This window comes from Lynx rufus, unplaced genomic scaffold (genome assembly GCF_022079265.1).
Source record: "Lynx rufus isolate CCGP_SWC_20201006 ecotype Redwood Valley unplaced genomic scaffold, mLynRuf1.p SCAF_16, whole genome shotgun sequence".
In the NCBI taxonomy this organism is placed as follows: Eukaryota; Metazoa; Chordata; class Mammalia; order Carnivora; family Felidae; genus Lynx; species Lynx rufus.
This window is the reverse complement of record NW_025814830.1, coordinates 15,497,441-15,522,943: the sequence shown is the minus strand read 5'-3', so window position 1 is coordinate 15,522,943 and position 25,503 is coordinate 15,497,441. Positions and strand designations below refer to the sequence as shown.

General features: G+C 58.2%; 1 protein-coding gene across 1 annotated transcript in view; it reads left to right on the top strand.

Moving 5' to 3' along the window:
* The window catches only part of CHST8 (carbohydrate sulfotransferase 8), a 63,398-nt gene extending 44,406 nt beyond the window's left edge, over positions 1-18,992 (top strand). Inside the window, exons 2-3 of the mRNA XM_047078247.1 lie at positions 17,291-17,328; positions 17,883-18,992. Coding sequence (XP_046934203.1) covers positions 17,291-17,328; positions 17,883-18,992 — 1,148 coding nt within the window. The remainder of the gene's footprint in view (positions 1-17,290; positions 17,329-17,882) is intronic.
* Positions 18,993-25,503: the final 6,511 nt, after the last annotated feature.

Below are 25,503 nucleotides of genomic sequence, written 5' to 3'. Positions count from 1 at the left end.
TTGTCTGGTGTCCCCTCCCATCCTGGCAAAGGGGAGAGCAGCCCTCTGGCCTGAGCCCAGGCCTCCCCTCCCATCCCCACCCCCGACCCCCACATCCATGCAATTCTTCTTTGGACCTGGTGGGGCTGTTAAACCCAGGCCATCGATACATTTGGACCTTGAAAAATCTGCAGTCTCAATTGCCCCAGGCACTCTGCTTCCCACCTGCTGTGGGTGAGTAGAAGCTCTCTCCAGTCTTCATTGCCATCAGTCTGTCTTCCACATGCACGTCGGGTGTGGCCCCACAGCCAGCGGGAAGCGGATCCACAACTTGGGGCAGGACGGCTTGCGGCTCTGTCCCTCCCAGCAGCCCCGGTGCCCCTTCAGCAGAACGTTCCTTCCTCAAGGTTCCACTTCTGCTGGCAGCCTGGGCTGGGGTCCCAGCTGAGGAGGGGGAGATAGAGCGTCTGGCCCACATCGGGACACCCGGGGGCTCTTACCGTGTGAACACACCGGGGGGTTCCTGTGTGTTCCTTCACCAAGCCCATGCGTGGGCCAGGTGGTTCACATCGTCCTCTCCTCTGGGAGACACATTTGTCTTTGGGAACAAAGCCACTGATTTCCCATTATAGAGACGGTGAGACTGAGGCCGCAGACAGAAAACTTGCTGCTGGCCACCGGCTCTATGAGGATGCTCGGGGCTCAGGCCACCTTCATTAACTGGGGGCCGGTGCAGGGAGGGAGGAGGGGCCGCAGTCAGAAGGCAGCCAGGACCGAAAGCAGAGAACAAAGAGAGTCTAAAGAAAGAAGTCAGGCTGGGAAGCTCATGTCCCACAGGTACGCACAGACACCTGAGGGCATCAGAGAAGTTCCGGAAGCTGTTTCTGTTAAGGCCTGGGCTGAAACTGGAGGGAGAGCCACAAGGAGAATCCGACCCCAAGGGGAGCACTCGAGAGGACCCTGTGGGGAGGAGGGGTGCTGAGCACTGAGGCGAGGAGGCGAGGGCAGCCCGCGTCCCGCAGTCAGCAGGGTTGCCGCCACCAGCCCAGCACCATGAGAAAGCGGCAGGTGGCGAGCACAGACCCTGGGGCCAAAGACAACTGGGTTCAAATCCGGGCTCAGCCATCTACCAGCTGTGCACCCTTGGGTGGCTTAACATGTGTGCATCTCGGTTTCTTCACGTGTCCCATTGGGTCAAAATCACACTGACCTCATGAGCTTCTGTAAGAGCCCAGGGCTACCAGGATCTTTTCGGCTGCTGGGGCTTGGAATCAAAGCCCTCCACGCTGACCAGGACGGCTGGGTGGGTGTGAGAGCAGAGAGCGGTGGGGCTGGTCACTCGGGCAGGTGCTGCAGCCTCTCCTCCGTGGACTGGTGTCCTGCCACATCTCACCTCTGAGGCACCGTGGGTGTGGTGAGTGGGTGCACCTCCCGGAGGCCCCGGGCTGCAGAGACAGGAGACCAGCCTTCTAGGCCAGGCTTACACTCCTGGGAAGGGAGGCAGGAGCCTTTGTGGAGGGCACTGTGCCTGGGCTCACACAGTGCCAGGGTCACAAAAGGGCCGGGGTCATTGCACAGGTCAGGCAAGGCGCCATGGCAGGCACTCTGGATCTCTGAGTGGTTCTTGCCCTCTATGTGTTCACGAGCTGCATCGCATGAGTCCCGTAGGGCCTGAGCGCCTCCGTGAAGCCTGGAGCCGATGCTCATGGTGACCCCAGGTCCCAGGTTCCCTGATGTGACTGAGGGACCGCATTGCTCAGAGACACGCCAGTGGGGTGAGTCCTGGAAGGACCCAGCCCCTGAGTCAGGGGGCTCGGCATCAGGCCTGCCCAAGAAATGGGGACCCTCCCCGAGAAGGAGAGGCAAACAGGTCTGGAACCTGAGAGAGAAATGGGACCCAAGCAGGGTGTGCTGAGGGGGATGGTGACAGCATGGGTCACTGAAGAGACCCTCTAGGAGTCAGTGATTGGGATCGTAGGGGTCACAGTGAGGGTTGGGAGGATGCAAAACTAGATGCCTTCGTCGGGGGCTCTGGCCCCAGCGAAGTCACCAAGGGGGACAGACCACTGCTTCCTCGGAGTCTGTTGCTCGTTGCCCTCTGGGATTACCTGGGCCTGAGGGCCTGTCCCTGAGGAGAGGCCAGAGTTACCGGCTGCCTGTGTCTTAGACCACTCCTCCCTCTGGGCCCCCACCCCCAGGCAGTCCACAGAGGCTACCCAGAGGGAGAGAGAGCCGCACCCCCCCGAACCCCCGCACCAGCAGCCAGGCTCCGGGAGGCCCACCTTCTCAGTCTCCCTGTCAGGGGTCCAGAGCTATTCATCCTCTTAATTGGTTGCTCAGAGGAGACCAAAGGAAAAAAATAGGCGAAGCAAAATAAAACCTCCTTTGTAGTTTTCCACAAGTCTGGACACCAAAACCTCATGGTTCTCCCATGAGACGCTGGACACCAGGCACCCACCCCCCAGGGAGAGGAGAGGCAGTAGTGGGCGGTGGGCCGAAGCCCCTCGCCCTGAGCCTCCCTTCCAGAATAGCACCTGTCCCTCAGCAGGCAAGTGCACCCCCACCAACCCCTGCAACCCTTCTAGCCGTGCCAGGGAGGGCCCGAGGATTTCATTATGAGCTCAGATTATTATCAAGTACAAGGGGGAGCGAAGGGGACGTTATAAGCTCTCCTTTTAATAATGAATCCCATTTCCTCTTGCATTTGGTTTTCTTGCAACAGATGCTGTTGCAGAAAATGGAACAAAATGGAAAAGATAAAAAGGCGAGTCATTAACTCGGCCCGAAAGCCTTCCCACCAGATGTCAGGGACAGTGGGGCAGGGTGCCCAAGGCCCGCCCACCGCACCCTCGCCTGGCACGGCCGCCCGGCGGCTGCTTCGGGGACCCATATGTTCGGATGATTCTCGGCTCGGCTTGGTGTTGGGGAAGCATGGAGCCGCCCCCCTGCTGTTCAATAACTGATGACCATTTTTCTCCAATTATACTGAAATTGAAGGATCCTCAGACTTAGACACCCAAGTAAAATAATTAGTGCTTAAAATGTTAATTGTGCTCAGATGTGCCTTTGCCTGTGGAGGCTGTCTGCAAGTGAGGGTGCTGGGAAGCAAGCCCTGCAGAGAGGACGCTGCCTTTGCACCTCCGCCTCCCCCCACCTGGCTGGCCTCCTGAGGAACCCCAGGAGGAACCCCCGGTGCCCGTTCGGACCTGTGATGGCTGTGTTGAGACCTCTGTGACCTCCTCCCTGGCCAGCCCACTGTCCCCCGAGCTACCCGATGGTTAGAACGAGGGCACAGAGTCAGGTATGGCCCCGACCCCAGCTCTGCCACCCACCCAGCCAACCAGCGGTGTGGACAAGGGCGGGACACCCGACCTCCCTGAGACTCATTGCCCTCATGCAGAACAGGGATAGTAAAACCAAGCCTGCTGAAATGCCTAAGAGCACAGAGCATTCCTTTAGCTGCCCTTCTGTCCTCAAGCACCACCAGGCCCCAAATGAACAAATACAAAAGCAACACTTCCCCTCCACCAGGGCCAGGTGGGTTGGGGGTCAGGGCAGAGTTGTCCCCTTGTGGATAGTCCGGGGGCCACTTCTGTGCAGCCTGCTGGTCCCCGGGGAAGGTCCTGCAGATCGCGCCCCACGCAGAAGGGCTGTGGGAGCCTCCCACACCCACCACCATCCCCCCAACCTGCTCACCCACTGGGGAGAAACACCTCCCTGCCTCTCGGAGAGGAATTCACTTTCCCTGCTTGTGACTTTGCCCATGCGTGCACCCCAGGTCCATTCTCTGCGGAGACGACATGCCTAAGAGGCTTAGGCTCCTTTATGCTGTGCATCCCAAGGAAGTACGCTTAGATATTCCGTGTTCCCTGATCCACCACATAATAAGATTCCTTTATCTCTCGTTGTCATGGGAAGTGTATATGAGCTGATTAATATTAATGTGTTGGCCGATTAATATTAATATCGGAACCGATTCATACTTCACAAGGCAGTGATGTTGATGAGCACCGAGAAGCCCGGGCAGCTGTCGGGTTTGGCAGTTCCCAGGGGAGATGGCAGAATCAGTGGTGACCCCATCCGCCGTGCCTCGTTATGGCCACCGTCATTAGCAGTGTCTGTCAGAGCTGGCGTGGAAGTGTGTGTGGACTCTGATCGTGGCAATTAAAACCCTTGCCATCCGAGACAGCATATTTTATCATTTAAATAGCATTTTACATTCTCCTAACATATTTTCCCAGTAACATTGTTAAATTAGGTGATAAAAGGTTATTTCTTGCTTCTGAAGTTGAAATAACATTACCATTATTCCTTATCTGCCTGGAATTAGAAAGGTTTCGGTATTATACGTTCTAAGGGTTTCATTATCGAAATTTGCCAGACTTCAGAAAACAAACAGCATTTTATTTTTGCCCTTGTTTTAATCAAAGATGGACAGAGCTTTGTCTTCTGCCATCGGAGATGGCTTCTGGTGTTTGGTGGAAAGGGAAGGGTCATTTTTCGCAACAGCGAGACACGTACCCTCAGGGCCTAAGGGGGTCACTGGGGACCCTGGCTTACCTTCGATTTGGAGCTGTCCCTCTTGACTCCAGGGAAGGCACAACCAGATGCTGTGCCTTTAGCCAGTGGGGCTGGACTGGAGCCTGTCTGTGGCCCTGTGGCTTCCCCATCCCTGTCTCCTCTCCAGCTACCCACCTGTCCAGCCCTAGTGCTTGCCTGGCCTCTGTCTCAAATCCTTTCCTCTGGATCTCGAACCATCTACCCACCACCCAACATCCACCCATCCACACGCCCAGCTGCCACCAGTGTGCCACCCACGTGCCGTCTTCCCATCACCTGTGCTCCATCACATCTGACGTGGAAGACACCCCTTGTACAACACACGAGACTCCCCCCACCCCCACTTGCCAGTCAAATGTGCCGTGAGCAGGGGCTGGGGCCACACACCTGGTAGTGGATCACTTTCTCCCAGTGCCCAGCATTCCTGAGTCACCCTGTAACACGACTTCTTATAGGCAGTGTCTCTGATGTGGCATTTTAGGCCGTGGGCTCTTCTGAGGACACATCTCTGCCTTGAAGAGACGTGCTGTGTTCCCCTGGGATGAATAGACCCTCCCTGACACTTGATCCCAGTTCTACCTCCTCCCATCCTCTTTCCCAGGGCTTAGATGCCAGGGACAGGATTAATTTCACCGAGGAGGAGGCTCCTGCTCTCACAGACTTCTGGCCAGAACAGAGCGGTAGCTGGTTGGCAGGAATGGTCCTGCTACACTGTGCCCCGCCCCCCCGTGCCTTCCCCAGCCCCTGCCCTGCCTCACAAGGTCAGCCTATCCCAGATGTTGGGGGCATGGGTGACAGCGTCTCTGACAGAATACTTCAGCCAAGGACGGGAGCTGCCAGTTTCTTCCTGAACCTTGAGGCTGACGTCAGTGTTCCTCTGAGCTCTTCTTGGCAGGGTGAGGTCTCAGTGGGAAGCGATCACTCTCTACTGATTGAGTGAGAGATGCCAGCCTAGGGGCGCCTGTCTGCAGCCAGATTGGTCCTCACTCTCCTGAGGAGCTCAGCCCTACAGAGCGGCTCTAGCCTGACCCATCCTGCTCTCTCCCCGCCCAAGACGGGGCTGCAGACTAGAAGATGGCCCCGGTGTATTCCAGAAGCTGTCCTGAGCGCAGAGGAAAGGTGTCATCCTTGGGAGGATCCGTTGCCCTGACCTCAGCTAGCTCATGCTCTTCGCTAGGGATGCAGCCGGGCAGACAGCGGTTGAAAGCTGGAAATGACATTCTCAGGAGGTCCGCCACCCATGACTGCCCCCAGCACCCAGGGTAGTGCCCTTCCTGTACACGTCCCGCTCTTCCAAAATCCCCGCCATCTCCAATCGCAAATTCTCACAAAGCCTCGGGTATTCAAAGCCTGCTGCACCCCGTTCACGCTGCCCACTGCCCCCACACCCCATGTGTCCTGTGCTCTCCCTGTGCTCCTACACAGCACCCCCTCGCTCTGTAACCACCTCCCGAACAAACAGAAAACATGCTCGTTGCCGTTTGTAAGCAGCCCCGGCGTGATTTATTGCCATCATCACAATATTTTGTTTGGAGCTGTAAACCTCCAGACATAAATCAAGTCATTAGAAGGAATGACGTTTAATCCTGCAGAAGACGCCTCGGTGGGCTGCACAACTCTCGCCCAGCTCGCGAATCATTAATTCTAGAGTGGACGGCCCATACACACACCTCCACCAGCAGCGCCTCATACGCACCACACACAGGCGTGGAAAGCCGAAGGCACAAGCCGGGTTCCTTTTGTTTCTTGGAATAGCATATTCACAACTGCAAAGAGGTGCCCAAAACACACGCCGGGTCGTCTGGAAGACGGGAGAGTCTTAATTCCGCAGGAAAAACACGCAGCCGGGTGGGGCCGTCTCTGTGCCTGCAATGGCTCACGTCGTCCTGAGAGCTGCCGCCGGTTGGACTTCAAAGGAAGCCAGAAAACAGCTCAGGACCGTCACCAGCTCCTTCTTTCACAGAGACCCCCACCACCTTCGAGCAGCCATTACATGGGACCAGGCTCCATCTGCAAGGCCGGCGGCTCTCATTTCCTGAAGACACCTGCTGAGCTTGAAGGAAAGGTTCAGAGACCTCAGACAGTGCCTTCCAGAAGCCCGGCAGCCCCTCCCCACCCTGGCAAAGGGCATTGGGCTCCCAGCAGATGGGGCCTCTCATAGTTAAGGAGGCATCCCCCAAAACGCTGGAGACGGGAGGGGACCCAGAGTCTCGGCCGAGAGGTTGCCTTAAAGACTTCGGCAAGTTCTCAGTGCACATCACAGTTGTGAAAATTCTGGATGACATTTGCAGGGTTTGGTTCTACTTAATATTCCTGTGCTCAGAGCTAACGAGGGTGTTGTTATGCGGCGTTATGTTGGCTGTGCTCTCAAGGATGCTGGAAGGCGCAGGGCTGGGCTGCATGGTTTGTGTCTGGACAGTTTTTACCCACGCGCTGCACTGTTGCCAGCTGAGAGCTTCTGTCTGCGAGCCTTACTCAATCTCGTGTCTCTGCATCGATATGGCCTACCTCGGGGTCGGGTCTTCTCCCCTATCGGCCCTCTGTCCCCCTGGACCTCCCTGTGACAGTGTGTGTGGGGGGACGGACATTTTCCTACCCTCCCCCTCACACACCGGCTCACCGAGCCCTGCAGCCCTCCCTCCTCTTCCCATCTCCCCACACTGCCTGAGCTCAGGCACCCCATTTCTCACCTGTGTTAGGATGTAAGAATCCTAACCAGTTTTGCCCTTCCTTTAGGCCTTACTCTTCTCTGGGCCGTTCCCCAGTTGCCTCTAGAAAGACCTTTGAATATGCAGCTGGCAGGGCCCTCCGTCTTATCTCAGCCATGCTGTCAGTGCCCCAGAACTGGTCACCTTCCCTGAGCCGGGGGCTGTGAGTCTTTGTGTGAGTGTGTGATGTGGGTGTGGAGCCCAGCCCACCACACAGTGGTGAGAGGATAGGATGGCCTGGGATTGGCTGCGGTCAGGCCACAGCCAGCCCAGTGTGGCCCTCGGCTGGCCGGACCCCAGGGCACCGGGCTGGGCAGAAGCAAGGGCTGGCCCGCCAGAAGGGAAAGGAGGTGGGTCTCGGCTGGATGTCCAGCGATGGTGGTGTCCCCTACAGTCAGCATCCACCAAGGCCAAGGTTACTGCTATACTCCAGGCCTTGCCCCTCAGAGAAGCTGGCCAGAGGCTCCCTGAGCTGCTGGGGGCCCAGTTCCTTGGTTGGATGTGACTCGACATTCAAGGCCGCGCCTCGGGAGTCACATCTCCTCTCAGATATGGACTGCAGCTATCCAGGCGCATGGCAGGGATCAGCTGGACTGACTGCCAGCTCCTGCCCGCAAGTGCTCCAAGCAACTCCAGGCTTACCCTGGTGACCTGTGAGTCGCCAGAGGCTCTGTTCTGCTCAGGGGCACACGGGACGATCCCTGAAATGCAGCTGGCGTTCCACGGTCTCCGTGGTACCGGAGAGCCTAAAGCTGCAGCTGCCGGAGTCAGGCTGGGAGGGAGGGCTTGCTGCCCAGGCTCGGGGCCCCTCTGGGTGCAATCGGTGGGCAGTAGGGGTGACCACGTGGGCACGGCCTCTGGGGCGCCTCCGTCCCTGAGCCCCCTAGGCAGCCCCTTTGTGGGCCCGCCTCCAGGAGCCTGACTCCCCCACCCCCCACCCCTGGGGGGCCTGGAGTGCGTCCCTCAGGACAGAGCGGCTCTTGCAGCAGGCCCAGGGTGGCTGGGGAGTGGGGAGCTCCAAGGAAGCATCGGCTAGAACGGATTTACTTTTGCGGCTCTCAGGGTATCGCAGGCAGCGGCTGTGACGGGTCTGACAGCCACAGGCGAGCTCAGTAATTGACGCCGCAGCCGGAACGACACATCCTGAAGCCAGCCAGAGCTGGACCGATCATTATCTTGTGACGGGGCCACCACAGGAATGAGGCTGCCCCGCCGGCGGCCTCTGATGGCCCAACTGGGTTCCAGTGAAGAAGCGCCCGTCACGGGGCTGGGCCAGTTGGTGTCGCGGGCACTTCCCCTGCAAACAGGCAGCCTCAGGCTCCAGCATGACTCACTCATTTTTATTTCTTGGAAACCTCTGGTGGGAATTCACCGATACTTACACCAAATTAGGCCCCTGACAGCCAAGCAGGAGGAGTGCCATTTGACCTGGCCACGGTCGCCCAGAACCTGAGTCTGTGGCTCCCTGTGGGCTCTGGACAAAAGGCAGACTCTGATTGGCTGCCGCAGCCCGGCTTGCCCCTCCTCTCACGCACCCTCACCAGGCCCCGGACAACCCCGGGCCGGGACGTGCTCCTGCACGCATACGTCCGCCCAGCTCATCCCCTTCTCCCGCATCCTCCGTCTGCCCTCTGGACGTCTACACTTGGGAGACCCCGTAGACCTCTCAAACTCAATGTGGATCTGCACCCCCTGCCCAGGAAATGGCATCAGGGTCCCACTGCTCAAGCCAGAAACCAGAATCTCCCTTATTCTGCTCCCAGTCAGTCCCCAGGTGGTACTGACCCAGAGCTGGCTTGCACCAGCAGCCCACAAGGGCCCAACCCCCTGTTCACATCACCAGCTTGAAATCGGCCATGGAGAAGTGTTTACACCACAGGAATCCGCAAGCACTACAGAGTTGGTCCTCCCCACCACGCAGGGAGCCAGGGTTAAGCATTCACCGTGCACCGCCCTGCTCATTCCTTCCGAAATACTCGCCACGTCTTCCTCCGCCTTCTGCCATGAGCGCCGGCATTCAGGCCTCACACGTGTCCTCGCTGGACGGTGGCAACAACCGCGGACCACCCTTTCTGCTTCTGTCTTCCGCTCTTCATCTCAGAATGGTCCTTAAGTTCCAAATAGCTGCCAGCTTAAAGCCTTTGTAGACTCCCCTTGGGCCTCAGGAGATAAGACGAGGGGTCTTTGCCAGGACGATAGGGCCCCCAGGTTGCTGCCCCCCGCCAGCCACATTTCTCGACACCCTTCGGTCTCTCTGTCCCTTCATCCGGTAAGCCCTGGTCTCATGGTGCAAGGCGATCTCCTACAGGAAGGCCCTCGTTACCCCCAGGCGCCGATGACTTGTCACTACCTTAGGGAGACCTCACCTGATACCCCTCCCCTGTCACATGCCACCTGCTGACGCGCCCCTGCAACCATCACACGTGAACTGCTCCGTGCCTCATTTCTTGGCTAGACCGTAAACTCCACAAGGGCAAGGGCCATGACTGTCCCATTCATGGCCAGGACACGGTCACCGGTGTGTAAGACTCTGCCTGGCACGCGCAGGTGCTCAGTCCGTGTGTAGAGAATGGACAAACGGTGCTGGCCAGCATGCTGTGTTCTGTCGCCTGCAGGGGAGGCAGAGACGGGCCGCCAGGGGGCACTGGGGCTTAGCCGGCCAGTGTCAGGAACTTCATTCTCTCTCCCCTGCAGCAGCATTCACAGGCTCCTGCTAATCCTTCCAGGCTCATGTGTTGAAAGAACACACGAAGGCAGGAAAGGCATGACCTGTTCTAAGCCATGCGCCACGGACTCTCTGAAGCTGTGCACGGACGCGAACACACACGCTCCCCACCCAGAGCACGCTGCGTCACACGGCAGGATGCATGCACGGAAAAGCAGTGTGATGCACCCCCTCAGTGTGCATGCTGTCCCTCGTTGGTTCCATGTGACATGCACATGTGGAGGTACAGTGCAGTGCGTGGCCCCTGTGGGGGGGGGTGCACGACCCCCCCCCAACATGGTAGGAATTGCCCCCAGGCTCTGACAGAGGAGAGCTTTGGAGCAGGAGCTGGGGACCCCTTCCTTGTGGATAGGCAGGCATACTGGAGTGGGGGGAGATGCTCAGGGACATCCCTTCAAGTGATGGGCAGATGGGTGAGTGTGGAAAAGCAGAACAGCTGTTGGGTTTGCAGACCGGCTAACTGGCTGGCTGGTTGACTGACAGGCAGCTCCAGTGCCCCGCTCTGACAGCCGTAAGGGAATTCGCCGCCCAGGCTGAGCTGACAGAGAACCACCCAGTTGAATCGTGGATCCTAATCACGGAGGCGAGGGGATGGAATCGCTAAACAAAACAAGTAGTGGTCAGAGCCGTCAGGTGCCCATCAGCCCGAGACGGGAAGATTCCTGCTTCCCTCCTCTGCAGACAGGTCCCAGAGTCCCCGCGCTGGTGCAGGAGCTGGGCTCAGAGGAACTCAGCTGCTGTGAAGGTGACCCGGCGATAGGAGCCCCAGGCTCTGGCGGCCTCCCTCCCATGGGCTCTCCGTGCCAGGCACCGTGCATGTTTCATTTGCACATTTATGGACCTGCAAGATGGGTGTTTTTATCCCATCTTACAGATGAGGAAACTAAGGTTCGGTGAGGTCGAGGGATCTGTCCAGGGTCACACAGCTGTGCTCTTGCTCTCTTTTCTTTTAAAATACATGACCCTTGTTGAAAGCTATGACTCCGAGTGGAGTCTCCAGGAGAAGGGAGGGGAAGCCCCTCCTCTGGTCTGGGCCAAGGGTCAGGGGTTACTGTGTCGCCTCACCATGAGGTTGGTGGTCTTCGAACAACTGGAAGAAGCCCACCCGCAGAGGCTGAGGCAAGAGGAGAGGGTCCTGCGGCACCACCCACCGCCCTGCCGGGGTGGGAGGCGGGGCGCTCCTGGCCTGGCTCCTGGCTCTCCCTGAGGTCCACACTCTGACCGCAGAGCAGCCGGGAACCCTGTCTCCCTGCCCTGGGCCTGGGGCAGCAGAGGCGGGCCCGGCTGTGCATGGAGCCCGAGCAGAGAATTTAATGAGTCGGATTTTCCTGTGATCACAAGTGAGAATTTAAGACCCTTCTGTGAGGCTTCTTCCATCTGAATTCTGTGCCTTGAGTCCAGGCTGCCCTCTAATTGCTGAGTGTGTTTAAACTTCAGTTTTGCATCTCATCTGCATAAATTAACAACCTGCCCAGAGGAAGGGAGCGGCTCACAATGAGGCATCAGAGGCCGATGAGGGGTTTGCCCCTCAAAAGGGCAGAGCCTGAGCTGGTGGGAGAAGAGCCAGAGGAGGTGTGGCCACACTGGGGCCACAGGCCTGGCCTGGTGCCCCACAGATGGCAAGGGGAGGCCGCCAATTGGGTGCGTCGTAGATCTAACCACCCCTCCTGGGTGGCGTGGACAGGCTGCTAGACCGAGCTGGAGAAGCTCCTCCAGAGGCGGCTCTCAGTCCAAGCAGCACCAGCCTTTCCACGAGCATTTATTGAGCTCCTGCTGTGTGCTAGGCATTTTGCCAGACTGTCCGACACAGAAAAGACATGGTCCTTGCCCAAGAACATGGAGAACTAACACAATCTACTGATCAGCTGGGGACATGTTTTCTCACCTCCTCCAGACTCTTCCTGCCCTGCCTCTAGAGTGCTCTTAAAGCCCCCTGAGGTCACATTACGCCCTGCTAGGGGTTGAACTGTGTCACCTCCCCCAAATTATGTTGAAGTCCCAAACCCTGGGACCAGTGAATATGACCTTATAGAGCCCTTGCAGATGTGATCAAGTTAAGATGAGGTCATTAGGGTGGGTTCTAATTCAAAATGACTGGTGTCCTTTGAAGAAGAAGAAAAGTGACAGGCACACACAACGGAAGATGGGGGCAGAGGCTGGTTTTCAGTGGCCACAAGCCAGGGAGCGTCTGGGGCTGCCAAGAGCTAGAAGAGGCTGTGGAGGGAACATGGCCCGCTGACACTTTCATTTCAGACATACAGCCTCCAGAACTGTGAGAGAATTGTGTTTGTTATTTTAAGCCACCCAGTTCGGTGGTGCTTTGTTACCGCAAGCCCTAAGAAATTATTATACCCCTTGTGACAGTTAATTTTGTGTCAACTTGACCAGGCTGCCGTGCCCCGATGTTTGGTCAAACACCAGTCTAGATGTTACTGTGAAGCTATGTTTTTAGATGTAGTGGATATTTAAGTCGGTAGACTTAGAGTAAAGCAGGTTACCCATAATGTGGGTGGGCCTCGTCTAATCAGTTGAAGGCCTTAAGAGAAAAGACTGAGGGCCTCCAAGGAGGAGAGAATTCTGCCTCCAGGGGACCCTCAGACTCGTCCTACGACATTGACTCTTCCCTGCCTCTCCAGCCTGCAGATTTTGGTCTTGCCAGCCCCCACAATTGCATGAGCCAGTTCCTTAAAATAACCCCCCCGCATATATGTGGCCTGGTCACGGAGGACGAATTGAGCCCCTCATTCAGAGCCCTTCTGTACTTCCTGCGGAGCGGGGCCCGGCAGTTCCCTCAGGGCTTTCTCCCCTGATCCCAATGAGCAGCACACCCTCCTGGCTCAGTTTCTCCTGCCAGCATCCCTGCCTCACTCCTTGTGGCTCATCACCACTGCGTGAGGACCCGAACGCTGCCGGGCCCTGCCGGCTGCCCCACGGCACAGAGACCTTTCTCACGGCACATGTGTTCAGTGCGGGAGCTTCTGTGAACAGCAGAGCTGGGCAACACTGTTCATCCGGCAGACACGCCTGCCAGGAGTCTGGGGTGGGACCGAAGCATGGACTCTGTATCTCATACATGGGGGAAAGCAAGATGCAGTGAGGGTCTCGTTTCCAGTGTCTTCCCTGGCTCAGGCCAGCCTGAAAGCCCTGGGAGTTTCCTGGCCTGTTGGGCAGCAGAAGTGGACCTGTGGGTGGACAGAACGGATGATGGTGGCCACGCAGGCACAGCCACCAGAAGATCCAGGGTACACAGTGCGATGTAGCTCTGAGGATCCAAGGACCACAGGTCTGAGACTGCACAGAGCAGGGACTGTGGACTCACACCCATGCCCCAGGGCCCTGCCGGCCCCTTCCGTTCTCCCATCTGTTTCCCTTTGCAGGTCTGACTCCTCTGGGGCAGCCCTGTCTGCCCCCAGGCCGCAGCGTTCAGGGTAGCAGGACCCTCTCCCCACTTATCAGGACCTGGGACTGAGATTGAGCAGCAGCCAGGATAGCAGTCGCTGTCCTCAGACGTGGTCAACCAAGGGTTCACGTGGCACTTCCAGGCCTTTCCAGGGACTCGGGTCCTGTTTTAACTCACATCAGTGTCGCCGGTCTGCACAGCCCGACCCTCCGTGGGTCCTGGGCAGCAGAGATTAGGGCTTTAGAATTGAACCCAGCAGGTCTCTCTCCTGTGACTCGGACAGAAGGAGGCAGCAGCCCATGTGACCATGAAGCCCCCTCCGCAGCTCTGCCCCAGACCCAGGCTTCACAGCCTAATTATGAGAAACTGGGCACATACACCATCATCAGCCTCTGCCTCCCCTTGGCAGGTAACCAGCAAGCTTTCAGCCAAACACTCAGAGGAAAACCCTCAGCCAATGAAGAGTTCACAGTGTGGAGCCCACTTGGCAGTCTCAATAACTCACGCCTTGTTTATTCTCACCAATGCTCACTCTTACCGTACAGCCTGTGTTTCAACCGCTCTGCAAATGTCATCTGTCCAGAAAGAGAAAGTGGTTGTTTTTTTCTCACCGTGCAGGGGATGAAGCTCCCTTACAGATTGTTAACATTATGTTGAAAGGAGAAGACAGGTAACTCAGACGCTGAACGTGGAGCATGTACATGACCGGCCTTGGGATTCCTCTGCCGCAGGGTGGGGGTGAGGGAGACTGCGGAGGTATGCGGCAACATTGGTGACATCAAATGGAAAAGGAGGCTAGGGGTTGTGGCTTGTGTTGCTCAGCAAGCCCACTGTTTTTATCTGATTGCATGTCCATCCGAGGGCTTGGGAGGGGCTGGTGGTGGTTATATTGAAGCCAAGCGCCTCCGCCCCACCCCCACCCCGGCATAAGTCCCCCCCACGGCACTGAGTCTGGTGGCTCCTGGTGGCAATACCTTCTTCGTGGGTGCAGCAGACGTAGGACCCTTAGCTGCCCTTCCCTGGTCACTCCACAGAGCTGTCCAGTGTCCTGAATGCAGCCCACTGTGGGGTATGCAGACCCCAGGCTCAAGGCACCCAAGGCCTTCACTTGCTCAGAGCTAGGGGTGATCTTTGTTTTGGCTTTTATCCAAGCAGTGCATGGAAGAGTGGCTTCTTCCACAGGAAAAGTAGGGCCAGTGGGCCCCTGGCAGGGGGGAGAGCCTGTTACATTTCCTTCATTAACTTCCTGTCTTTCTTCCAAAATGGCATATGGGAGAGGGTCAGTCTTTGCCAAGTGAGCTGCGGTAAGTTGAAAGGTTGAGAACATACAGCTTGTGGCAAACTCGGGCTCCACATAAGATCTGTTGTTGGGTTTTCCACAAGACAGTTATTCTTTTCAAAGGGGACAGTTGCAGCCGAGTTGACTTTATTGGGTAAAAGTGGCCAAGAGGTCAGGAACTCCCCCAGACCGGGGCTCCGTCCAGCAGGAATGTTCTCTCCAGCCTTCAAGTGGGCCAACCTCGAAAACCCCCTTGAGGCTCAGCACCCTTCTGTCCAGTCTGCACAGATAAAATGGGACAGGTCCCACAGCCCACCGCCCTCCAGGCTGTGAGGACAGGGCCAGCGGGAGATCACAGCTGTGAGGGCTGACATCTCCATAAGCACATCCTTGTCCAGCTCCACCGGCTGGCAGGGTGCCTTTTGAGAGCGGCTTTTGAGTCCCACTCTTGGCCAAATCTGGCATGACTCATTTGCTCTAGAAAAGGAATATAAATAAGTGCCACCATACCTTGACGAGTTGACAGGATTGACAAGCAGAGTAAATTCCCGTATCTGAGACTCTGAGGAGGAGAGGTGATTTAGCAGAGCCAGCTGCCGTCACCAGAAGAAAATAATTAAGGAAACCCAGCAGTGTGGAGGAAAACTGAACGTGCAGTGAGTCCCTTTTGGTGACGAGCCCTGTGATCACTGGCTGCAGGAGGAAACCCGCGTGTGTCAGAAAGAAAGGAGCTGGAGAAGCTCAGGCTGGAATGAGGCAGAGAAGGGTAGGGGCGGAGGGAGGGGGGCTGGCAGGAGGGAAGTACGCTCTGGGATGAGAAGGGGACCCTGGTGAGGGACTCAATGTGAAAACACTCCTGTCTCAGGGTCAAGTACCCACTGCGTGCATCCCATGCCCCAAGGGGTGCAGCCAGTTCTATGCGGAGCTCCCCCTCAGCCTCCGTGGAAGAGTCTGGAAGCCCTGTTTCAGGGCTCCCCCACCTGTACACACATATTGCCCATAAGCTTGGGGATGCCCAGGAAGGTACAGACACCCTGTCCTCTGCCCAGGGAAGGGCACACCCCTGTTCCCAGCCCAAAGGGATCAAAGAAAAGAATTGCAACAAAAGAAACATGCAGCGTGCCCACGTTCCACCTTTGTGCCACGTTTGGAACTTGAAGAAGTTCCCAGTAGGCCCCGGGAATGTCGGCTTTCCAGCCCAGGGGTGACCTCGTGTCCCCACCTCCTCCGGTAGCTGGCGAATGAAGGAGACGTGTAGGCACATCCTCAGACTGACCAGTATGAGGTCAGGGTCATAGCAGTGGCTGAACCTGTAAGACTGGACCTCGTGGAGAAATCGGCAGAGTCCCTAGGTCAGGGACAGAGGACCTGGATGTCCTCTCAGCAACTGGGCTCCAGCCACTGGACCTATACCGTGTATACAGAGGCGGCAGGACCCCCGTGGGGCCCCATGCTGGGCGCCCAGGACATCTCGCACACACAGCCCAGCAGCAGCCGGAACTCGGTCAGGTGTGCCCCATCGTGCCAACTGGAAGTTCAAGTCTTCGCTTGTTTAAAGGGTGGCTGGTTCTGATTGTGACTGTGGCCTTTGGCAAAGCCTCAGAGTAGAAACTGCCGCTTCTGTGGCACCAGAGCTGGAAAAGCCCTGATGCCTCGGTGGCCAGGCAGGGATGGGGGAAGGAGGCCGAGACTCCGAAATAAGTTCCCCCAAAGGAAATCCTCTTGTTTCCCTAGGCCCTCCTCCAAAACAAACCAGAGTGTGAAGCAGAATCATCTTCTCTGACCAAAGGTTCACTTCCCCAGAGCCTGTTATCCCGGTGACTTTGGCCTCAGCGGAGCTCAAGGGAAGGGGGGGGGGGGGGGGACATTGCGGGGTGTGGTCAGCAATGCACTGATCTGTCTTCATCTTCCTCCAGTGCCAAGTGCTTGCCGGACAATCACTCCACGCCTGGGCTCTGCTCAGCCCTTTGGGGGAGACCAGCGTGAGCAGGAGGTGGCCAGCTCACGCCAGAGCCCCAGGGCCAGCCGAGTTGGCCAAAATCTCGAAGTAGATGCCTAGGTTAGAGGACTCCCCAGAGCCGGTGGGGAGGCACATCCAAGGGAAGGCATGTGTTCCACTCCCAGGCCTGCGTGTGCAAAGGTGTGGGTGTATGTGGGATTCCGAGTACAGAAGCTCCCCATGGACTAGATCGAGGGCTGGCCAACGCATAGAGAGGATGGGCAGAGCTTTCTGAAGGGTCCTCTCCCCATGGCTTAATGATAGCGTGAGGTTGTGTGGGGGTGCGGGGCAGTGCTATGAGATTCCTGGCTGTTCCACTGAGCAGATGTGTGGACACACCTGGGCAGGGCACCTTTCGAGACCTTCCAGGTCACATTGGGAGGTAAGATACTGAGAAGTCATCAGCTTGGGAGACTGTGGGACCACATCTTTCTGCACCCTCATTTTCCATGTGGGTAGAGGAGTTGAGGGACACTCACATTGAGCCATGCCTGCTCCTCTCTGCCCCCCTGAACTGCCTTTTCGCAGAGCCCGCCCCCAGTGCCCTGCAGCCCGCGTGTCCAGCATCAGGAGCCCATGAGCAGGTCCTTGGGAGCCACGTGGTACTTCTGCTGCTAATACTGTCCTCTCTGCTTTTCAGGAATAAAGTTCAGCATCAGGCCACAGCAGCCCTACAACGTGAGTTCTGAGAGTCAGATAAATCTCAGCACCGGCAGCCTGGGGAAAGTTGGGGAGGGCAGGGGAGAACACTGGGAGCTCATGTTGAATTCATTCTTGGAAAGAAAAATGCGTCCGGTCCTTCCCAGGGGCCTTGGGAACAAAGCCCACGGCTTTGGCCCCATGAATTTCCCTTTCCTGTCGGATGGCAGCTTTGGACTTGTGCTAATAGAGGCAGTAAATTTGCGCCAGCCTCCTCAGGCCTCCGGCTTCCGCCGGCTCGCCTCGCCAGGTGCAGGTTCCTGGGAGGCCTGCGCCATCTCGTGGCTGAAAATATACCTACACCTCTGCCTCAAGACCATGGCCAGCTAGGGGTGGGGGTCTTTGGGGACCGGACCTAGGCTCAGACCAGAGGGGTCAAATCCCACAGGGTCAGCTAGTCTCTTCCTTCACCCGGAATAAACTCAGGCCACAGAGGGGGCAGGGACCCCGGCCACTGTGAGCGTCTGACCTGTGTGACCCGCAGCGCCCAGCTGCCGTGTCCACCCTGATAACTATTTCTCTTCTTGACTCAGGATCTCCCACCAGGCAGTTCCCGGGATGGTGACTTGAAGGCCCCTACGGAGAAGGTCACCCGAGACTTGTCCAGCTGGGCCCCAAGGGGCCTCAACCTGCTGGTACCCAACCGGCCTCGAGCCCCCCGAAACATGGGGGCCCGTCTGCGACCCCGGCAGCGCCGCCGGCGGCTGCTCATCAAGAAGACGCCCGCTGCTGCAGCAGCCGTCCCGGCCAACGGCTCGGCCGGTGCCTTTGTGCGGCCGGCGCCCTGGGCCGCGGCCGGCCACTGGGTCACCCTGCAGCGGAGCCAGCAGGAGCGCAAGCGGGTGATGCGCGAGGCGTGCGCCAAGTACCGGGCGAGCAGCAGCCGCAGGGCGGTCACGCCCCGTCACGTGTCCCGCCTGTTCGTGGAGGACCGCCACCGGGTGCTGTACTGCGAGGTGCCCAAGGCGGGCTGCTCCAACTGGAAGCGGGTGCTCATGGTGATGGCCGGGCTGGCCTCGTCCACCGCGGACATCCAGCACAACACCGTGCACTACGGCGGCGCCCTCCGGCGGCTGGACACCTTCGACCGCCAGGGCATCCTGCACCGCCTCAGCACCTACACCAAGATGCTCTTTGTCCGCGAGCCCTTCGAGAGGCTGGTCTCCGCCTTCCGCGACAAGTTCGAGCACCCCAATAGCTACTACCACCCTGTCTTCGGCAAGGCCATCCTGGCCCGGTACCGGGCCAACGCCTCTCGCGAGGCGCTGCGGACGGGCTCCGGCGTGCGCTTCCCCGAGTTCGTCCAGTACCTGCTGGACGTGCACCGGCCCGTGGGCATGGACATCCACTGGGACCACGTCAGCCGGCTCTGCAGCCCCTGCCTCATCGACTATGACTTCGTGGGCAAGTTTGAGAGCATGGAGGAGGATGCCAACTTCTTCCTGAGCCTCATCCGGGCGCCGCGGAACCTGACCTTCCCCCAGTTCAAAGACCGGCACTCGCAGGAGGCCCGGACCACGGCCCAGATCACCCACCAGTACTTCACCCAGCTCTCGGCCCTGCAGAGACAGCGCACCTACGACTTCTATTACATGGACTACCTGATGTTCAACTACTCCAAGCCCTTTGCAGACCTGTACTGATGGGCGGGGCCCGCGGCCACTCACCTGTCCGCGCGGGCATCCCACTCTCCGTGGTCCCTCACCCGAGAGCTGACACGTACCCGGAGCAACAGGGCTCTGCGGATGTGAGGAGCCGTGGCTGCTCCGTGCCGCTGGCCCGAGGTGGAGGACAGAGGCCCGGGCCTCGGGTGGGGACTCTGGCCCTTGTTCCATACCCACTTTCTCACTCCTCGGCTGAGGAAGATGCCGGGGGCTGAGCAGGACCCCAGGAGTCCTAGCTGCATAGGCCTAGCTCGGCCAAGAGTCAGGATGACCAGGGAATTCTGAGGCCCTGAGGACGAGGGCCCCAGCGGTAAGGGATTTCCTGCAGTCCCTTAGCCATTGCCTTGTACCAAACCACGTGGTTTGCAGCTTTTCTATGACCCAGGGGGGAGGTTCCCTCAGAATGAGGTTCCAAATAAAGCACATGGTTTCCAGAGTAGCGGTGTCTACACTTTGTGTTGGCATGGGAACACACGGACCCTTCCCCAAGCTGTGGGGGCTCTGTCTCCCTCCCCAGGACAGCCTGAGCCGGGCACCCGCAAGCCCCGCCCAGGGGAGCCCAGGGTGGGAGTGGCCTGTGCGAGAGGGGAGCTCCCGTTCACCTCCCACTCAGGCTCCTGAGGCCAAGACAGGGTTCTCTGTTGTCAGTACCAGCACATTCATCCTGCAAGGAGAAAATAGACCTATCCCTGTGGAGGCCCACTGGGGTCCCTTCTTGTTACTTTGTGGGGGCCCCCTGAGGACGGCCAGAGCTCTCTGGGCAAACCACTGGGGTCAGCCAGGCGCTGCACAGGGGTCTCAGGGGGTGTGGCATTTCCGGTGGGGATCGATGCTATCCCTCTCCCTAAGCAGGGCTTTATCTCTGTCATCTGCAGACCCTCATGACCTTGGCCTTGGCCCCTGGCTCCGCTCACCTGACCAGGCCACCTTAGAGATTTCAGGACTGCCCACCCCTAGGGGACCACATTCTGGGGGAGGAGCAGAAGCCCCGGGGGGAGGGGGAGACGTCTCCCAAAGTATATATTTTCATACACAGAAGTGGCTCTGAGATGGTCAAAAGCCAGGGTGATTCTTGAAAGGTCTCAAAGTGTGTTGGAGCTTTGCGGCTGTGGCCGTTCCTGTTGGGGGTCTCGTCTGTAAAGGAAACTGCTGCCTATTTGTAAAGGTCTGTCTGTCTGCTTCCAGGTCCCATCTCTCTGTCAGCCACACGCCCTTCTGACTCTCTCTGTGGGTCTCTTTGCGGATCTCCCCAGGAGAGTGCTCTCAATCGGTTCCCATTTGCTGGGGGAGAGGCTGCTGGGGCCCAGGAGGAGGGGACATGCTGGTGCCTGCTGCTCCCTCCTTTGTGCCTCCACCATGGGCTCTGGAAACTTAAAAAAGTAGGACAAGGAACTGAGGCTGCCTCCCACCTGCTTGGGGTCACATGCCTGCAGGAACCCTGAGCAGGGTGAGTGCCCCCTACCAGGTTCCAGCAGGAGGGGCTGGCCATCTGGCGGGAGGAACTCACAGAGGTGAGAAGGAGGCTGTGCTCAGGGCCCGAGGGGCTCTTGGGTATGGAAGTGGGGAGACGGATGCCTAGGGGCTCAGAGAGCCAGAGAGGCTAACCTGTACCTCTGCCAAGGCCAGGTCAGCACAAGAGGAGGCAGGGAAGGAAAAGGGAGATGGAAGTCACCACGCGAAGCTAGTGTCTCTGGTCGTGGACGCATCTGGTGAAGCCTGAGGCAGTGTCACCATGTCATCTGATCAGCAAAGGGAACTTCTGGGAGCCTGAAGGACACTTCACTCATGGCTGCTGCTTGGAGACTATTCGGGTTGTCATGGGACCATCCTCCCATGGTGTGTGTGCGTGTGTGTGTGTGTCTGTGAGAGAGAGAGAGAGAGAGAGGGAGGGAGGGAGGAATGTGTGTGGGAAATGGAAGCAAAAAAAGACGTCTTGACTCCTGAAGAGTCAGAGACAACCAGGCCTGAGTTCGGCAGATGTACACACACAACACATCCATCCAAGAGGGGCTTTCCTTCTGGGTGGTGACAAAGAAGCCAGCCAATGATCATGACCACTTGGCCCCCAGCATGACCTCCAACTGTAGGCCAGAGGCCTGAGCCCCGAGACCTCCCCTACCTCCACCGAGGTGGTGCTGAACCTCAACGCCTCCGGCCCCCAACCCCAGACTCAAGCCTCATGTAGCCTGAGGACTTGAGGACAACACATGAATAAGTGTGGGTGTGAGTGTGTGTGGGTGGGTGGGTGGGCAGTGGAGTAGAATGCTTCCCCCCCCCCCCCCGGGGCCTGTGAGCCGCAGAAACCCTGGAGTCCCCTGGAAGGGGGATGTGATGTCCAGCCAGGGGGTCAGGTGGGAGATTCGGGCACCACCGGCCTCTGCGATGTGGCCAAACCTTCCCCCCTGCCCACAACCCCACAGGCTTGGCTACACACACAGGGGCCCGGGACAGACATGGTCAGGCGTAGATGGAGAGTCTCCCAGCACCCACGTCCCCTCCCAGGCCTTTGCCAACTTCATCCTCTGGGTTGAGCCCATTGGTGGGGCCGGGAGCCCCAGGAGAAACCCAGGGCCAGGAGGTGGCCTGCCCTCACTCCCCCATCTCCTCCTCGGCCTTTTTTCTCTGGGGATCACTCATGGCTGATCACGGGGATTTCCTCCCGGTGTCTCCCCACCACCCCAGAACTGGGCACCAGGGGCTGAGGGAGACCGTGGGCCCCAGAATGGACCCCGTAATCTCCAGGAGCTGGGGGCAGGTGGTGTGGGGCTGAACAGGGCTGGAATAACGCTGCCCCCATCTCTGGGGGCCCATGCTGATGGTACAGTGATGCTGAAGAATGAACACACACCCTGGAGTAGACTCGCAGAAGCCTCGCCTGGGAGGGGAGAGGATGAAAGGTGTTAGCCTGGCTGCTCTGGCTGGAGGGATCCACTGCTCAGGCTTGTGGGGGGAGGGGTCGGTTGAAGGCAGAGGCGGGGGGAGGGGAAGAGAGCATGGAGAGTCCTGAGCTCTGCTCCATCCCGTTGGCCTGGCCCGGCCTGGAAGTGAGGCCTGCTTGCTGCGCCCCGACTTCACGGGGCCCAGAAGGGCCTTTTTGCACCGGAGTCCCCGCTGTGAGGCGGCAGCAGAGGGTACCCAGGAGTCTGGCTGGGCTGGGGCCGCTTGCAAACAGATGCTTCTGTCCTCGCCCTCGCCTGTGGGCCTGCCTCCTGAAGCAAAGGGGGAGACAGTAGGCTGCAGGGCTGCTCCCCAAAGCACATGAAACCTAGGGCAAGTGGCAAGGGTCACAGGTCAGAAGTGAGTCGTTCCAACCCAGGGGCGCCTAGGGCCTGCCAGCCTGACTCAAGCGCCATGGTGGGCCAGGCTGTGCTGGCCTCTCCCATAACTGCCCGATATACCCCTCCCAGCACCCCTGACAATATGCGCGCCTCGCCCTACTTTATAGGTAAGGAGCTGAAGCACAGAGAGGTTGTCAGAAGTGCAGAGCGCCAGGACCCGGAGCTGGGATCCCACCCACGCGGTGGGGCTGGGACCCCTCTTGTGCCATCACCGCGCCCCCAGCTCCCACGACTGTGCGGTATCAGGTTGGGCGCTGGGATGTCGCCGGTTTCCGCCGGCAAGGCAGCACTCGGCCACAAGGGGACGCTAAGTCCTCGCTCTTGAGCAGCGGCCCGGGCTTCCCCAGCCCGCCCACGAGGTGGCAGCAAAGCTCCGACCGCGCAGCTCTGGGCGCGGTGGCGAATCCCTCACCGCCGCAGGAGACACGGTCCCCGGCCTGCCCCCGGATTGGCCCGTCTTCTGCCCTTTCTCCTTCCATGGAGTCATGGGGGTCCCGCCTCCCCAGATATCTCTGGGCAGACCCCAAAGGCCACTTCCAGAGGACCCACCGGCCCTAACTCCAAGTCCGAAAACAGGCCCAGTCCCCCCACCCCGCATCCAGCCCACCTCACATGGGCCTAATGGGGCTGGAAGGTCCCGGGACTCTCTAGAAAAGACAGACACAGGGAGGACGCAGATCATGGAAGGGCTACGTGTCACCAGGGGTGAGGAGGGAGCTTCCACTGACCTTGCTGGCTCCGCTCTTGTCTCTGGCGACAGGCTTAGACTGGGAGTGGATCCTGACCTGCCTCAGGACCTGTAACACTGCCTCACTCCCCCCTGCAAACCCCACCCCAGCCAGCGCCCCCCTCCAACCTGACCACCACACTGCAGGAGGACATGACAACAGTCAGGAGCACAAACGACACGGGCCGTTAGCAACCTGCTGTGTTCGTTCTCCCATTTTCCTCAAGGGTGACCTCAGCACGCATATGTGACACACTCATGCAGGCACGTCCCTGCACACACACATACCCATCCTCGTGAATACACACCCACACAGAGATACGGATGCACACACACATGCAGATGTACACATGCTTGTGAACTCACCTACACACACAGAGAGACCCGGGTGCACGTGGACACAGACACACGTCCACACACTGACACAGACACACAGAGAAAGGTGCACAGCTAATGGCGTGCCTCTCGTTCCTGAAAGGAACAGGAGGGACCAGAAAGGCCCTCACTGTCCTCCGTTGTATTTTTGCTCCCTCTGTCCGGCTCTCCTTCCCGCCCTGTCGGAGCCCCCACTCACTCTTGCATCCGAACCCTTTGTCTCTCCTTCAAAGACGTTGCTCACACACTCACCCCTCCTTCCCTATCAACAACCCATCTTTAAAAAAGAAAAAGCCAGGGGTGCCTGGGTGGCTCCATGGGTTAAGCATCGGACTCTTGATTTCAGCTCATGTCATGATCTCATGGTTCGTGAGTTCAAGCCCCCACATCAGCCTCTGTGCTGATGGTGCTGAGCCTGCTTGGGATTCTCTCTCCTTCTCTTTCTGCCTCTCCCCAACTTGTGCTCTCTCTCAAAATAAATAAATAAACTTTAAAAAACATTTTAAAAAGAAAGGAAAAAGCCACAGCCCTACATCCCCTCCAGCTCTTGCCCTGTTTCTGTTACTTCCTGCCCTGCAAAATGTATCCAGCTGCCCCATGCCTCCACTGGCCTTTTGCTCTTGAACCTCCTGCGGTCTACCTTCTGGTCCCACCACCCGTGGAAAGAAACGGCCCACTTCCGCGTCTTCAATTCTCCCACCTTCTGAATTCGACATTCTGTCTACACACGCCCTGGATGAGCTCAGCAGTCTCACACTCGTATGATCCCTGACCTCCAGACCCCCATGGCCAGCAGCCCGGCCCTCGCCTCTGTTTGCAAGTGTAAGGGCACATCCCTCCGAGCCCCGAATTTCTCCCCTGCAGGCCTCCCCAGCCCCAGGCTTCCTGTCTCAGCCCTCCACCCTTGCATCAGCCTGGACTCTCCCCTTCACACTTGTTCTCTCTGCCCCCAGTCCTGAGTCCACGGGTTGCCTTCCCCCTCCAGTGCCGTCATCTTAACCCAAGCCACTGACATCTCCTTCCTAGGCTCCTGAAGCAGAAATAAACAATTATGGTATTCACTGATTTACGAGGAGCTGCTCTAAGCATTATATACCTATTAGTTTACTTAATCCTTACTACAACCCTGTAAGGTAGATGCAATCATTATCCTTCTCCATTTTTACAGATGAGGAAACTGAGACACAGAGAGGTTGAGGCACTTGCCCAAGCCCACACAGCTATTAAGAGGATGTTCCAGGATTCGAACCCTGGCAGTTTGGCCCTGGTGTCCACCAATGTGCAATCCTGCTTTTTGTGCAGCGTGGAGGTCAGAGCTCGGCTCTCCTAGAACTATGTGGTGGGTGGAGGGAGGCAGACAGAGATGGTGGCCCAAGGGATCTAGACTGGACAAAGAGGAAGGGCTGCTGGGCACAGGGAAGGTGGGATTTGGGAATCTGTGAAATTGGAGATGATGAGGCTTCCTGTGGCAACGAGGGCAGACCGTGGCCAGGGATGGGGGTCGGTAGCTGGCCAGGATGGGCAGGGGGAAAGGTTACTGGACAGAGATGACCTCAGTTCCGGAACTGGCAGACAAGTCATGTCCCACAGACATACTTGGCCTCCTCGGGGGTCCGAAGATGCCATCATCCTACACCCGTGTTGCCACCCAACTCGCTCAGATCACGCCTGTCGCCTGGAGCAGCCTGTGTCTGCCCGACTGTGCTCCAGGACTGTCTGTATCTACCTGACTGTCTGGCTCAGCCCATCTGTCTGAGGACGTGGTGATGCCGGGGCCACAAGTCAGGCCTCCCCTTGGGGTACAGAGCCTGGGAGCCGGGGATGAGGGGGTGGAAACCCAGGCTGCTGATGCTGGAAGTTGTTCGCGGGGAGACCTGGGTGCGCGAAGGGCAGGTCCCACAGACCCAGGGGAAGGAGAGAACCCAGGGGTGCAGGGTAGGCAGGGAGGGCCAGTGCAGGCCAGCAGGGAAAGCTACATTCTTACTCTGCAAGCCCATGTGCTGAATTTTACTTTTCCTTTTATTTATTTCTTCTTCTTAAATCCTGTTTC